The sequence below is a fragment of the Ursus arctos genome, unplaced genomic scaffold, assembly GCF_023065955.2.
Source record: "Ursus arctos isolate Adak ecotype North America unplaced genomic scaffold, UrsArc2.0 scaffold_27, whole genome shotgun sequence".
NCBI lineage: Eukaryota > Metazoa > Chordata > Mammalia > Carnivora > Ursidae > Ursus > Ursus arctos.
This window is the reverse complement of record NW_026622952.1, coordinates 15,978,872-15,995,768: the sequence shown is the minus strand read 5'-3', so window position 1 is coordinate 15,995,768 and position 16,897 is coordinate 15,978,872. Positions and strand designations below refer to the sequence as shown.

The 16,897-nt window shown below is 42.3% G+C and overlaps 1 protein-coding gene across 1 annotated transcript in view; it reads left to right on the top strand.

Moving 5' to 3' along the window:
* Window positions 1-704: 704 nt before the first annotated feature.
* Window positions 705-16,897, top strand: part of PDGFRL (platelet derived growth factor receptor like) — a 59,359-nt gene continuing 43,166 nt past the window's right edge. The window contains exon 1 of the mRNA XM_026508450.4: window positions 705-935. Within this exon, the coding sequence (XP_026364235.2) occupies window positions 737-935 (199 nt within the window). The 5' untranslated portion in view covers window positions 705-736. The remainder of the gene's footprint in view (window positions 936-16,897) is intronic.

The following is a 16,897-nucleotide window of genomic DNA, read 5'->3' as shown; positions in this document are numbered from 1 at the left end:
TGGGTAATCAGAAGGGGGAATGAAGCATGAGAGACTCTGGACTCTGAGAAACAAACTGAGGGCTTCAGAGGGGAGGGGGTGGGGGAATGGGATAGGCTGGTGATGGGTAGTAAGGAGGGCACGTATTGCGTGGCAATGGGACTTCTGAATAAAAAGGCCCGAGTTATTTCTCCAAAACTTCTGCCGGAGTACTGAAGAAGGAGCTGGCCTGCTGTGGGTCCTTCTGATGGAAGGCCAGCTTCCCCATTTGGGAGCCCAGGGTTCTAACATCTCAGCGGCAGGGGAGATCCCCGTGCCCAGCAGGGCAGAGCTGCTTGCAGAGCCCATCTCTGGCCAGACACAGAGGAACAGCGAAAACCGCTGAGGGCAATGGTCTTGTTAGTGAGCGCAAGTGGCGGACCTGGGAACATACAGAAATACTTAGAGGGCACTTTTTACAGAGCATTACGGCTCTGCCTGAGAGTGCTGGTGACATTTGGATAATTATGGTTAAATATGACCCCATCAGTACCTGCAGGATTACACGGGGCCTCGTTGAAGTCAGTGACCTTGGTGAACCGCCCAGGTGGAGAAATTCAAGGAATGGTTGTAATTGACATCTTGCCCTTTCCTCTCCGCGCATGAGAAAGCGCCTCTCTCCACTGCTCCGCCAGGGGGCAGGAGAGGTCACATTACACAGAATTTAAAAAAAGAAAAGGAAAAAACTCAACTTTTCCCCCAAACTGGTTTCCACCTCATGAAACCGAATCCTCCGGCTGTGGCGTCCCAGACGCCCGCCCCGACACGCCCCTCGCCCGCCGCCTCCCCCTGCGCCCCTGCCCTGTGCTGTCGGGTGCTCCGTGGTCCCAGCACCTCTGCCCGCGAGCCCTTTGCCCTGAAGATGAAGGTTTGGCTGCTGCTTGGTCTTCTGCTCGTGCACGAAGCGCTCGGGGAAGGTGAGTGACCCTGGGCGGGGACGACCCAGTGTGTGCCTTCATTTAGCCTCGATCCCCAACCAGGGTCCTCCCGCAGCCGACAGTCCTCCAGCCAGCTCTTTCCATAACTTTTGACCTTCCAAGGGTTGCCCTTGGCCCTGCCGCGTGCACCTGCCTCTTCTTACCTCCTCTCCACCTCCCCGGGGCTCCCCTGGGAATAGTGGCCACTACCCCTTCCCTTAGGGTTCCCACTAGGACCGCCCCAGCGCTCCCAGAAAGCTTTGGCGGGCAAACCGAGCATCCCCTGCCAGCGCCTGGTCCAGCCCCCAGTGTCAACGTGTCTTTCTGGGAGGTGGCGGCGGGAGCTGGGAGCGGTGGCTCGCCGCCACCTCTGCGTGCGCGCGCTCTCCCCGGATCTCCGCTTCTGAGGGCGGCTGCCACCCAAGCAAGGCAATGGCTGATTCTTTGGCAAAATTTGAAGTGTCCTCGTCCTCCTGCCAGCCTCAGTCCTTGATTTGTTTCGTATACCGCCTTGGGCTTGACTCCCCCAAGACCTACCTAATAAAAAACCTGTTAACACTTAACTGATTGGGGGAAAGATGAAGAAAATGCATTTTTGTACAGCATATGGATGCCCTTGTGCCTTTTTATTGTTTTGAGTGTGTGCCTTTCCGGGGCTCACTCTGTTGTTTAGACCTGCAACCACAAGGTCAGGCTTTATTTGTGTGTGTGTGTGTGTGTGTGTGTGTGTGTGTTGTTGTTGTATCTATACCTATGTTTATATAGGACTTTAGCGTTTGGTTGGCTCCATTATTCAGTGTTATTTATTTGTACAGTATATTTGGCACCTGGGTCCATCCTGGTATCCTGGAACCTCCCTTGGAATTCCTCAGCTACAGCCAGGATTTTTGCTTAGTTTTGCTTGAAAGCAGCTTTTGCTGTTATGCAATCTCACTCTGGAGCCACCTCAACCTGGCTCACATTTTATCCACCACTCAATCCTGAGCAGTTCCTGTATTTTACCATGAAACTGGAAGCATTTGCCCCCCAAAACCACATTCTAGTTTGCAAAGTCCAAGATGGTTGTGGGGCTTGAAGCTGAGCTGAGGACCCTCCAGCCTAGAGACTTGCTGAATCAAGTGTAGGCAATGCTTCTGCCCCAGGAGCAACGGGTCCTTTGCCCAGAGAGCGGCTGGTATGAGGTCACATTATAAAATGCACTACTAAAAGGCTCCTGGCAGGTCCCTGTATGTCACTGCTCAAGTGCCAGAAATACAGAATCTGGTATCTCTTTTTTTTTTTTTTTTTTTTTTGAATAGGGCAGGAGATGGCCAGCCCCATGCACTGCCTTCCAGATCTTTCCCAGCCAATATATGTCCAGACCATGAGGATGATTGCAAACACCTGCCTGAATCAGTTAGCATCTGTTTAAGTCAAATGTAATTCATATAAACAATAAAGCTTTACAAGACAGAGAAAGTTGAGCACAAAGGATATTTTATAATAAATGATACATTTGAGGTGTGATAATAGTACTGTGGCTTTGTTTTTAAAAGTATATGTAGACTAGTTATCAAGACAATACTGAATCCATAATTAGAAAAGTAAATCTGCTTCATTAAATTATGTAACTGTTTTCCTAAACCCATTAAGAGTGGGTTTTTTGTTTCTTGCTTGTTTTGGTTTTTTTCCCGTTTGGAGTGATCATGGGGCTGGCTGGGCCAGGAACCAGCCAAAGAGAGCGGCATATACAGAAGCCCTTCCAGCGCCGACCTCTGATGGGCAGGTTGGAATATGCTGCAGCCTGTTCACCCCAAAGCACACACTGCAGACACAAGGCCCGGGGCTCAGCTCATGCCACTGCCTTTTGCTTTTCTGATCATTTCTAGAAAAGGTCTTCTAATAGTAGGAGGCTGCCTTGCAAGCACATATTGGCTCTAATCTGCTCTACCCCAGTGAAGTTTGCCTTGCCTAAATCTGAAACGCTTTGTTGACATTTTTGAAAGTAGTGTTATCCCTTGTCACGAAGAGTGGGAGCTGGAAGGGCACATACTACTCAGGTGGCGTGATAATGAGGCATGAAGACCGTTAATGAACAGCCCAAGGTTCCCCTTCGAGTCCGGCATGGTGTACAGCGTGGGATTGTCAGCATTTGTGTAGAATACGTGCCACTGTGTTTCTTCATGTGGTGCTGCTGTTTTTACATAAAAACGTATAAAATCATAGGCTCTTAACAATTTTCCATTTACATAAATACTTAGTTTTAATATATAATATTTAATTGATTTAATATATCCATAAACATGGATTTGTTACTGTTTTGTTGAATTTACCCCAGACCTTTGGTCAATGTTAATGTGCTCTTCAGTCTCTCATGGGCTTATTTTGTATCCCGTGGAAGGTTCTCTCTCTGGGAAGACTGTAGAGATTTATTGTGATACATGGGGAAAGCAGCCGCATCTCTAAGGACGCAGGGAGGGAGACACGGCCAATGAGGTTTCAACCAAGACTCTGTAGCATTTTTGTGTTTCAATGTATTCCTTGGAAAAGGAGTATAAAAATTAGTTCAGAAATCCTTATAACGAAAGAAGAATTGTAAAAATTGTCACCATTTAGGACCGTAAATAACGTCTCTACGCATGTGGGATCTTGGCCCATATGTTTGACATACAAAACAATCTCTGATCCTTAGAGTCAAAAATGAGAACAGAGACAGGGCTGCGTGCCGGCCAGACGAGTGAGTCCTGAGGACTGATGCATCTCCCTGGACAGCGTTGAGAAGCCCCGACTCTGTTTGCCCATAATCTAATGGAGAGGACAGAGAGTGGACAAACGAGATGAAATATCAGGAAGTGCTAAGCGGCATGAAGATAAAAAACCAGGACGTATCCGTTTCCTAGGGCTGCTGAAACAAAGTCCCACAAACCAGGTGGCGTAGGACAACAGAAGTTGATTGTCACCCAGATCTAGAGGCTAGCAGTCAGAAATCAAGGCGTTCGCAGGACCATGCTGCCTCTGCCGTGCTGGGTCTCCCCGCCTCTTCCTGGCTTTTGCTGGTGGCCGTCTGTCCTTCATGCTCCTGGGCCTGTAGCTGAATCACCCCAATTGCTGCCTCTGTTGCCACGTTGGTGGTCTGCTCCCTATGTGTCTTTGACTTCATGTGGCATTTTCCTCTGTGTGTCTCTTTATTTTTTTAAGATTGATTTATTTATTAGAGCAGGTGGGTTGGGAGAGGGGCAGAAGGAGAGAATCCAGAAGTAGTGTAGCCCACCCCACTCCACTGAGCCCGGGGCTCGATCTCACAACCCTGAGATCATGATCTGAGCCAAAATCAAGAGTCAGGTGCTTAATCGATTGAGCCACCCAGGCGCCCCATGTGTCTCTTTTTATAAGGACAGCAGCACATTGGATAGGAGCCCACCCTAATGACCTCATCTTAACTTGGTTACAACCGCCAAGACCCTATTTCCAAATAAGGTCACACTCACCCGTACCAGGGGGTAGGACTTCAATGTGCCTTTTTGTGGGCACAAGTCAACATGTAACGTGGGGTAAGAGGATGGAGGGGCCACAGAGGGGAGTGCGAACGTGGTTTGGGCAGGAGAGTCCGAGGCCTGCTCAGAGGATACACAGGCAGCAGGTGTCGGGAAGAAGAGGTGTGCAGGCCAAGGGCACAGTGGCCAGTGCGGCCGAAGGACTGATAGGTGGGAGACAGGAAATGGCAAAGTCTAGTAGGGCACAGGAAGACTCCGGACTTTATTCTAAATTAGATGGAAGTCACTGGAGGGTCTTGACCAGAGGAGCGTCCATGACACGATTGATGTTTCCAAAGGTAGGAGTGCTAGAGGGGAAGCTGGGAGCTTACATAGGGAGAGGTTTTAGAAGTCTGTGTGCAAAGCCGCTTGGTCTAGTGTGGCCGCAGTGGATGTAGGCACTTCTCCCTACAGACTGGGTTCTGGTTCTACGAAGCCAAAAGGATTTGCTGCTGGATTTGATGTGGCCTAGGAGAAAAAGGAAAGAGCCATGTGTGACTCTGAGGTTTTTAACCTGAGTAACTGGGTGAATAGAGTTGTCATATACTGGTAAAGGGACACTGGGGAAGGAGCCAGACGGAAGGGGCATCCAGAGGTCAGTCTGGACACCTTCAATTTGAGATGCCTACTAGCTTTCCAAGTGGCAGAGCTGAGTAAGCAACAGAATATTCAGGTCTGGAGTTTAGAGGCAAAGTCAGGACAGGACAAGGCAGCAGTTCTCAGCATGTAAATGCTGCTAGTACCCAGGGGGCTGTGTGAGGCCACTTGGAGATTGAGTGTCCTACACGATTGAGCTGAGTTGCAAGGATTAAGCCCTCAGGACTCAGGTCAGGCAGGAAAGGAAGGCGAGGAAGGGCTGCCAAACAGACTGAGAAGGAGTTGTCAGCGACGTAGGTGGTAACAACAACAACAACAACAGAAAAACAAAAACTAATGCAGCACTGTGTTTTAGGAGCCAGGCTTCAAGAGGACCGTGATCATTTCCCAATACATACAAATAGCAAACCCTTATGTTGTACGCCTGGAGCTAATATGCATCAGTTATATTTATTTTTAAAAGGGAGCAGTCAGCCCTGTTCTAATGAATATTTTAAAGAATGTTTAAAGTAAGCTTTTTATTATTGAAATATAGTTAACATACATTACATTAATGTCACGTGTACAATATAGTGATGCAACATTGTATCCAGTATGACATGCTCACCACCATGGCTGTAGTTACGCAGTTATTTCAGTATTATTGACTGTATGCCCTATGCTGTACTTTATCCCCATGACTGATTTATTTCATAGCTGGAAGCTTCCACATCATAGTCTCCCTCCCTGCCCCCCTCGCCTGCTTTGGTGACCTGTAGGTTACTTCCTATATCCATGAGTCTCCTTCTGTTTTGCTTGTTCATTTGTTTTTTAGATTCTACATGGAAGTGAAATCCTACAGTATTTGTCCATAACTCTGACTTATTTCACTTAGCGTAATATACCGCAGGTCCAGCCATGTTGTCACAAATGGCAAAATTTCATTTTTTTATGGCTGAGTGCTATTCTGTTGTGTGTATACAGCACATCTTTACCCATTCCTCTATCGGAGGATGCTTAGGTTGCTTCCATATCTTGGCTGTTCTAAAGGTGCAATGAATGTAGAGGTGTATATATATTTTAGAATTAGTGTTTTAATTTTCTTCAGATAAATACTCAAAAGTGGAATTGTTGTATCATATGGTATTTCTATTTTTAATACTTTGAGGAAGCCTCATACTGTTTTCAATAGTGGCTGCACCCATTTACATTCCCACCAACAGTGCAGGAAGGTGTCTTTTTTTCCACTTCCTCGCCAAAACTTGTTTCTTGTGTTGATTTTAGCCATTTTGACAGGTGTGAGGTGATATCTCACTGTGGTTTTTTTTTTTAATAAAAATCTTTCTTTTTAAGATTTTATTTGTCGGAGAGCGAGGGGAGAGAGAATGCAAGCAGGGGGAGCAGCAGGCAGAGGGAGAAGCAGGCTCCCTGCTGAGCAAGGAGCCTGAAGCAGGACTCAATCCCAAGAACCTGGGATCATGACCTGAGCCAAAGGCAGATGTTTAACCAATTGAGCCACCCAGGCGCCCCTCGCACTGTGGTTTTGGTTGCCATTTACCTGATGGTTAATGATGCTGAACAGCTTTTCATGTGTTCATTGGCCATCTGTATGTCATCTTTGGAAAAATGTCTACTCAGGTACTGTGCCCATTTTTTAATCAGACTGTTTTTTGGTGTTGAGTTGTGCAACATCTTTATATATTTTGAATATTAATCCCTCATCAGATACATAATTTGCAAATATCTTCTATTCAGCAGGTTGCCTTTCCCTTTTGCTGATGGCTTCCTTTGCTGTGCAATCCTTTTCAGTTAGATGTAGTCTCAATTGTTTATCTTTCCTTTTGTTGCCTTCGCCTATAAAGAGATCCAAAAAAATATTGCTAAGAGTGATGTTTAAGAATTTACTGTTTTTTTAAAATTTTTTATTATGTTATGTTAGTCACCATACAGTACATCATTAGTTTTTGATGCAATGTTCCATGATTCATTGTTTGCGTATAACACCCAGTTCTCCATGCAATACGTGCCCTCCTTACTACCCATCACCGGCCTATCCCAATCCCCCACCCCCCTGCCCCTCTGAAGCCCTCAGTTTGTTTCCCAGAGTCCACAGTGTCTCGTGGTTCCTTCCCCCTTCTCTTTACTCCCCATTCATTCTTCCCTTCCTTCTCCTACCAATCTCCCTGCTATTCCTTATGTTCCACAAATGAGTGAAACCATATGATAATTGACTTTCTCTGCTTGACTTATTTCACTTAGCATTATCTCCTCCAGACCTGTCCATGTTGCTGCAAATGTTGGGTATTTGTTCTTTCTGATGGCTGAGTAATAGTCCATTGTATATATGGACCGCATCTTCTTTATCCATTCGTCTGTTGAAGGGGATCTCGGCTCCTTCCAGAGTTTAGCTATTGTGGACAATGCTGTTATGAACATTGGGGTGCATATGGCCCTTCTCTTCACTATGTCTGTATCTTTGGAGTAAATACCCAGTAGTGCAATTGCTGGGTCGTAGGGTAGCTCTATTTTTAACTTTTCGAGGGACCTCCACACTGTTTTCCAAAGTGGCGGTACCAACGTGCATTCCCACCAACAGTGTAAGAGGGTTCCCCTTTCTCCACATCCTCTCCAACATTTGTTGTTTCCTGCCTTGTCAATTTTTGCCATTCTGACTGGCGTAAGGTGGTATCTCAATGTGGTTTTGATTTGAATTTCCCTGATGGCTAATGATTTTGAACATTTTTTCATGTGCCTGTTAGCCATTTGTATGTCTTCATTGGAAAAGTGCCTGTTCATATCTTTTGCCCATTTTTTGATTTGATTATTTGTTTCTCATGTATTGAGTTTGAGAAGTTCTTTATAGATTTTGGATACCAGCCTTTTATCTGTAGTTTCATTTGCAAATATCTTCTCCCATTCCGTGGGCTGCCTCTTTGTTTTGATGACTGTTTCTTTTAGGAGTTTAGGGTTTCAAGTTTACATTTAGGTCTGTCATCCATTCTGATTTTATATAATTTGTATATTGATTTGATCTTTGTGTATGGTATAAGACAGTGGTCCAGTTTTATCCTTTTGCATGTAGCTTTCCAGTTTTCCCAACACCATTTCTTGAAGAGACTGTTTTTCCCCATTGTATATTCTTACCCTCTTTGTCATAGATTAATTGACCATATAAGGGTTTACTGTTGGATTCTCTATTCTGTTCCACTGATTTGTTTGTCAATTTTTGTATCAGTACCATACTGTTTTGATTATTTCCAAGTGGCAATACTTGAATACTTGCGTACTTGAAATTTGGGAGCATGATACTTAAAGCTTTGTTTTTCTTTCTCAGGATTGCTTTGGCTTTCTGGGGTCTTTTGTGGTTCCATTTAAATTTTAGGATTATTCTAGTTCTGTGAAAAACGCATTGATATTTTGATAGGAATGGCACTGAATCTATGAATTGCTTTGGGTAGTATAGACATTTTAATAATATTAGTTCTTGTAATCCATGAGCTTGGTATATCTTTCCATTTCTTTATGTCATCGTCATTTTCTTTCATTAATGTCACAGTTTTCAGAGTAGGTCTTTCACTTTCTTAATTAAATTTATTCTTAAATATTTTATTCTTATTGAGGCAATTATAAGTGAGAATGTTTTCTTAATTTACATTCAGCCTGTTTATTAGTGTTATAGAAACACAGCAGATTTCTGTATATTAACGCTGTATCCTGCAACATTACTCAATTCATTTATGAATTCTAGTAGTATTTTTGGTGGGGTCTTTAGGATTTTCTATATATAATATGTCATCGCAAATACAGACAATTTTACTTCTTCCTTATCAATTTGGATGACTTTTAAAAAGATTTTATTTATTTGAGAGAGAGAGAGAGAGAGTGCACAAGTGTGGGAGAGGGGCAAAGGGAGAAGCAGACTCCCCACCGAGCAAGGAGCTCAATGCAGGGCTCCATCCCAGGACCCTGGGATCATGACCTCAGCCAAAGTCAGATGCTTAACGACTGAACCATCCAGATGCCCCTCAGTTTGGATGACTTTTATTCATTTTTCTTGTCTGTTTGCTGTGGCTAGGACTCCTGGTAATGTTTTGAATAGAAGTGGTGGGAACGAGCATCATAGTTTTCTCCCTGCTCTTAGAAGAAAAGCTTGCAGCTTTTCACCATTGAATATGTTGTTAGCTGTGGGTTTTTCACATATGTGCTTTATTATGTTGAGGTATGTTTCATCTATACCCATTTTGTTGAGAGTTTTTATCATGAACAGATGTTGAATTTTGTCAAATGCTTTTTCTGCATCTATTGAGATGAACATTTGGTTTTTATCCTTCATTTGGTTAATGTTGTATCATGTTGATTAATTTGCAGATATTGACCCGTCTGTGATTCCCTGGAATAAATAAATCCTATTGGATCATGACATATAATCCTTTTAATGTATTGTTGACTGCGGTTTGCTAGTATTTTGTTAAGGATTTTTGCATCCATGTTCATGAGGAAGAGTGGCCTGTAATTTTCTTTTTTTGTAGTGTTTGTCTGGATTTGGTATCAGGGTAATAGTTGCCTCATAGAATGAATTTGGAAGCAATCCTTCTTCAATATTTTGGAATAGTTTGAGAAAGTTAGGTATTTATTCTTCTTTAAATGTTTGGTAGAATTTACCAGGGAAGCCATCTGGTTCTGACTTTTGTTTGTTGGGATTTTTTGGTTACTGATCCAATTTAATTACTAATAATCAGTCTGTTCAGATTTTCTATTTCTTCCCAATTCATTCTTAGAAGATTGTACGTTTCTAGAAATTTACCCATTTCTTCTAGGTTGTACCATTTGTTGGTGTGTCATTGTGCATAGTAGTCTCTTGAGAATCTTTGTATATTTGTCGTGTCAGTTGTAACTTCTTTTTCATTCTGATTTTCTTTATTTGGGCTCTTTTTTTCTTCGTGTGTGGCTGAAGACTAATCAATTTTCTTTTGTCAAAGAACCCACTTTCGTTTCATTGGTCTTCTCTATGTTGTTTTTTTTGGGGGGAGGTGTCTATTTTATTTATTTTTCACTCTGATCTTTATTATTTCCTTCCTTCTACTAATTTTGGGCTCCCCCCCCTTCCAACTCCTTTAGATGTAAGGTTAGATTTGAGACTTCCCTTGTTTCTTGAGTTAGGTCTGTATCTCTATGAACTTCCTCTTAGAACTGTTTTGCTGCATCCCATAGATTTTGGAAAATTGTGTTTCCATTTTCATTTGCCTCTAGGTATTTTTTATTTATTTTAGTTCTTCAATGGCCCATTAGTTGGTTAGTAGCATTTTGTTTAGCCTCTACATGCTTGTGTTTTTTCTAGCTTTTTTTTTTTTTTGGCTCATAATTGATTTCTAGTTTCATATTTTTGTGGTCAGAAAAGATGTTTGGTATGATTTCAGTCTTAAATTTACTGAAACTTGTTTTGTGGCCTAACATGTGATCTGTCCTGGTTTATGTTCCATATGCACTTGAAAAGAATATGTATTCTGTTGATTTCGGATGTAACATTCTGTATATATTTGTTAAGTCTGTCTACTATGTTGCTCAAAGTGATTCTTTATTGATTTTCTGTCTGGATGATCTATCCATTGATCTAAGTGGGACTTTTTGCCCCCTACTCTTACTGCATTACTGTGAAATTCTCTATGTATGTTAAAATTTGCTTTTGTATTTGGTGCTCCCACATTGTGTGCATGGATATTTACAATGTTTATATCCTCCAGCTGGATTGATGCTTTTATCAGTATGCAATACCCTTCTTTGCCATTTTTATAGTCTTTGTTTTAAAGTGTCTTTTGTCTGGGAGCCCGTGGGTGGCTCATTCAGTGAAGCATCAGACTCTTGATTTCAGCTGAGGTCATGATCTCAGGGTGATGGGATCAAGCCCCCTGCCCAGCTCTGTGCTGAGCATGGAGCCTGCTTGGGATTCTCTCTCTCAAACAAACAACAAACAAACAAACTCTTTTGTCTGACATAAGTATTGTTACCCCAGGTCTTTTTTTTTTTTTTTTTAATCTCCATTTGCATGGATAATCTTTTTCCATCCCTTCACTTTTGGTCTGTGTGTGTGTGTATTTAGCTCTGAACTAAGTCTCTTAAAGCCAGCATAGAGATGGGTCTTGTTTTTTTATATAATCACTTATCCTATGTCTTCTGATTGGAGCATTTATCAATAGTTAAAGTAATTATTGACCGATATATACTTATTGCCATTTTGTTCACTGTTTTCTGGTTGCTTTTATAGTTCTCTCTGTTCCTTTCTTCTTCTCTTGCTCTCTTCTCTTGTGATTTGATGACTTTCTTTAGTGCTATGTTTAGAAATCTCCCTTTGTTTTTTTTGTTTTGTTTTGTTGTTTTTTGGGTTTTTTTGTAAAACTATTGTAGGTTTTTGGTTTCTGGTTACCACGAAGTTTATATATAGCATCCTATTTATATAGCAATCTATTTTAAGTTAATGGCTGCTTAAGTCTGAACACATTCTAAAAGCACTGTGCTACATTTTTACCTTCCCCACGTTTTATGTATGCGACGTCATATTACATTTGTGTGTGTGCGTATCCATTAAATAATTATTGTAGATACAGTTGATTTTACTTTTAACCTTCACACTAGTTTCATAGGTGGTTGATCCACTCCCTTTACTATACATATGCTTTTACTGGTGAGATTTTTCTTTCATCATTTTCTTCCACTAATGACTTTTTTTTTCTGTCTCAAAGAAGTCCCTTTAACATTTCTTATAAGGCCAGTTTAGTGGTGATGAACTCTTTTAACTTTTGTTTGTCTGGGAAACTTTATCTCTTTTTCAATTTTGAATGATAATCTTGTGGAGTAGAATATTCTTGATTGCAGTTTTTTCCTTTGGCACTTAGAATATATTATCCTCTCCCTTCTGGCCTGTGAGGTTCCTGCTCGAAAACCAGCTGATAATCTTTTGGGTGTCCCCTTGTACACAACTTGTTGCTTTTCTCTTGCTGCTTTCAAGATTCTCTCTTTATCTTTAATTTTTGATATTCAATTCTATTGTGTCTAGATATGGACACCTTTGGGTTCATCTTTGGGTTTGGGGCTTTCTGTTCTTCTTGAACTTGAATGTCTGTTTCCTTCCCCAGGTTAGGAATGTTTTCAGCCATTATTTTTCAAATAAATTTTCTGTCCTTTTCTCTCTATCCCTTCTGGCAACTCTGCAATGCAAATGTTTGTACGCTTAATGTTGTCCTAGCTTTTCCTTAAGCTATCCTCATTTTTTTTAAATCTTCTGTGTTATTTCCAATACCCTGTCTTCCAGATCACTGATCCATTTTTCTGCATGTTCTAATCTGCTATTGATTCCCTTAGTGTATTTTTTATTTCAGTTATTGTATTCTTCAACTCTGATTGGTTCTTTTTAATATTTTCTTTCTCTTTGTTGAAGTTCCCACTGTATTCATCCAGTCTTTCCCTGAGTCCAATGAGCATCTTTATGACCATGACTTTGACCTCTTTATCAGATGGATTACGTCTCCAATTTGTTTAGTTCTATCTAAGATTTTGTCTTGCTCTTTTGTTTGGAACATATTCCTCTGTCTCCTCATTCTCTGACTCTGTGTGTGTTTCTATGTTTTAGGTAGATTAGGTCCCTCTTCCAGTCTTGAACAACATGGCATCATGTAAAGGGTGTCCTGTGGGGCCTGGAAGTGCAATCTTTCTTGGTTGCCAGAACCAGACATTCCAGGATCACCTTGTGTGGGCTGCATGTGCCTTCCTGCTGTGGCTGGAACACAGCTGCTATGGGCATATTTTTGGGTGAGGTTGGTCCTGTGGGAGCCACTTTGGGGGTGCTCTGGTCCTGGCAGAGACCACTGACCTGGTGCAATTGGCCAGGAGCTGTCAAAGTTACATCTCTGTCCTGGAATAGAAGTATTTATTCTTGGGGCGCCTGGGTGGCACAGCGGTTGGGCGTCTGCCTTCGGCTCAGGGCGTGATCCCGGCGTTATGGTATCGAGCCCCACATCAGGCTCCTCCGCTATGAGCCCGCTTCTTCCTCTCCCACTCCCCCTGCTTGTGTTCCCTCTCTCGCTGGCTGTCTCTATCTCTGTCGAATAAATAAATAAAATCTTTTTTAAAAAAAGTATTCTTAGAAATTGCTATTTTAAGAAAATGATACTTTGAGAAATGGTAGGAGGGTGTTTTGGAGTAGGGTTCTTGAAGGGAGTAAGGAAAGGAAAGCCTCTCACCTTTACATTTTCATCTCCCAAGTGTCATTGCTTTCCTACCTTCTCAGCATTGTTCTTGGGGAAGTGTATGTATTCTTGTGGTGTGTTTCATGAGGAATCAAAAACTTAGAGTTGTTCACCAGTTTATATAACTCACTGGGGAAGCCCTGAGCTACTCAACAAATTAATACTGTGGTTATTTTCATGCGACCCTCATGCCAGACCTTTACCATTAACTGTCCATAGGGAGAAAAAGGCAAATAGCTACAGACCTTTTTATTAATGACAGTATTCATATCTAGTCCTCCTCTGAGCATCTGTCAGTGATTCTGCTAGCGAATTTGGGTTTTTTTCCTTTTTAATTCCTCCAACATTAATCTATAGAATTAGAGAGGTTAGTAGTTAAGTCACCTTTATTAAAGGTTTGATTGCAATCCTCAACTAGTGCGGAAGGATTACAGTCCTTTACCCTGTTTGCTTCTTATTTTATAACGTTTATTCATTTATTTTGGAGACAGGCTTTTAACCAGTGTCTTTTCACTTAGGGATTCTAATGTATGCCTTGGAAAAGCATAACCAGCCCTTCCGGGAAGGTTGTACTCTTCTCCCTGGCATCATCGTCTGTTTGGTTTGGAACTTCTTGTCAAAGCTTGGGGCATATCACACAAGAAAACCACTTATACAAGGGTGCTCTGCATGAGATTTGGGGGGGGGGAGAAAAGAAGAAGAAAAGAAACTTATGAATCAAAGGACAATAGTGAATCAAAGGACAATAGCATGAACGAGAGAAGACTCTAGAACTGGCATCCCAGAGTCTGTTTCTTTGCTAGCTTCTTAGTGACCTGGGGTGAGCTACTTGGCATCTGTGATCTCAATTATTTCACCGGTAAATCAGGAAGAAGATTAACTGCTTTGCTTCCATTACAAATTTATCATGGAGATCACCATGAGACCTTATCACAAGACAACCACAAAATAGCAAGTAGAACTTAGCTAGCACTTATTTACTGTGGGTCAGACACTATTCTCAGTATGTTAAATGTATTAACTCATTTAATCCCCACAACGGTCGATGAGATAGTCCTTACTAACATATAACTCAATTTACAGATGAAGAAACGGAGAGAGAGGATAAATAACTTCCCAGTGTCACACAGCTAGTAAGTGGCAGCTAGGACCTGAAGTCAAAATGTTATTTAATGATTTGTGAATTTTACCACCTATTTCTCTACAAAATATATTACTATCAGCTCAAATAGCAATATATTGCTATCCACTCAAAAATGCAATGGTAATGGGCTTTCACTTTTATTTATAATTTTTTTAGACCTTTCAAAAATAATTTACATGGGTAGAAAAGTCATATTCTTCAAGAAGTTAGACTTGGAATTTGGGAACCACTCAAACCCAGGTCTGTCTGGGTATCTTATGGGGTCAGTAGGCTGGCTCTTGTAACTTAGTGTCATTGTTATCAAACCATGGACAATTCATTCGTCAGGCAGCTGGACCAACCATACAGTTAGATCAGTTGGTATGTCTATTTGGTGAACAAGTCAAATTCCTTTGTAGGGATAATACCACATATCAGGAGGCATAAAATCCATAATTAGGCAATCTAATGTTCCTCAGTAGCAGAGTCCCACAGGCTCGGAGAGCTTAGAAGTCAAGACGGGTTGTCTAAATTCCACAGCATTTGCAGACAGTTGTGGTTATTTCTGATAGCTTGGATTCCTGCTACGTGATAAAGAAGACACATCAAATTAGACTTCAACCCGGAAGTCCATGAATCCCACAGGCATGGTGTGATCGAAATGCCTGCGGGGCACAGATGATGGACATTCTAATGGTACACCTTAATTTTCTACCTTAAGTAAAGTATTATGACTTTTACTCTATTGCAAAACTGAGACTTAACATTCACAACTGACGTTGCTGGATTAGTGGGCTCATGTTGATCTGACATGTTCCCAGTGGTTACAGTGCTTCTTCTAGAAGGTTGGGGAAATATGTGCATGTGTGCCAATGCCCGCCCTCCTCTGTCATTAGCACTTTGGGGGTAAATAAGCCAAACGTGCAGGATCAGGGGAAGTCTCGGCAAACAGCAGGTTCACCAGCAGGCACTGGGGACTAGCCTTAGAGACCGGTGCTTAAGAACACAGCTCTGCTCGCTGGAAGGACTGAAGAAGCTTCGCAGGGCCCATGACCCAGAGCAGCTAGAGGAGAGGAAGGATGGGAAATAACTAGAGACTCAGGCCTAGGGAAAGGAGAAGGGGTCTCAACTGGCCCTGAAGTCATGGAAAAGAACAGGGCTCAGGCAGCAAGACATGCAAGCCCGAAGAAGGCAGCATGTTGAGGAGTTGATGTTGATTGATACTGGGTTCGGAGTGGGATTGATTCCAGAGTCTGGGCTCAGCTGAACTAAAAGTGGCATCAAAATGGCTCCTGTTTCAAAGGGCGAAGGGCAACATGCAAAGGAAGCCAAGTCTATCATTACACAGTTGAGTCCAGATCAGCTGAATTTTTAGTACATAAGAGTATGGCTCCATGAAATGCTCACACACTGTGCCCACACCTGTAACTAGCCCAGATCAAGAGAGAATGTTCCTGGAAAGTCCCCTCCCGTCCCCTCCTGGTCATCTCACCCCTTCAAGGAAAATTACTACCTGACTTCTCAGGGATTCAAACATGAAGTTTCTAAAAACTGCATTTGTGATATTTATAAATCAGGAAATCTGCATTTCCGCCATCTTTGAGGTATTAGGTCCAGCAAGAGTAGGCACGTACTCTCTTAAAGCAGGGGCCTGCCGAAGAGGAACAGCTGTCCCTTAGGGAAGGCATGGCCCCACCAGGCCCGCTTGGCTTACCTTGTTTGGTCACCTGCCTGGCCCACTGGTATAAGAGCTTGCAACACTTACCTTTTTCTATTTCTTGATCCCAATTTCAATGTCTTTGTACTTTGACCACCCCAAGTCTTAAGTACACCGGCATAGAATTAGATAAATAAAACATCAAAAAGGAAAAGATTTTCTCCTGATTTATCACTCTTCCCCCATTTTATACAAATGCCCTGTAATTCCCTCAGTTGGCGAAGATTTGTGTAGCTATCTATTCAAAATATATACAGGATATTTATCTATATGTAGTGAAATGAGCACTTGGTGTAAGAGTCGGAAGACCTGAATTCTACTCTCACAATCTGCCACTAGCCAGCTGTGTGCAACAGGGTCTCCTGAATTTTTTAAATCTACAACATGAGAATTTTACCTAAATGACCTCTCAGGGCCCTATAAGTTGGGACATTTGGTAATTTTGTGGGTATATAGTGAGGTTGCCCTTGAGTTCGTGCAGACAGAGGGGAAACTGTAACTGCATGGTCTTCTCATCCGTGCTGGGTGGGTGCAAGTCCAAGGCTGTACAGGCATGTGGGGCATTTGAGGTTTCTGGAGCCCAGTGGCATAGCAAGGGAAGGGAAGTGGGAGCCGTTCTCCCCGGGTGCAGGCAATAAGGGGTGAATTGTCTATAGAGAAAGGAAAAACAGTAATAAAATGGACTCAAAGTAGGTCGGCTTTTTATTATCACCCTTTGCCAGCAATTATTCACAATGTTGGTGATCATCTTCCCCCCAAAAGATTTTTTTTGGCTAAGTTCTAAACCATTGCTA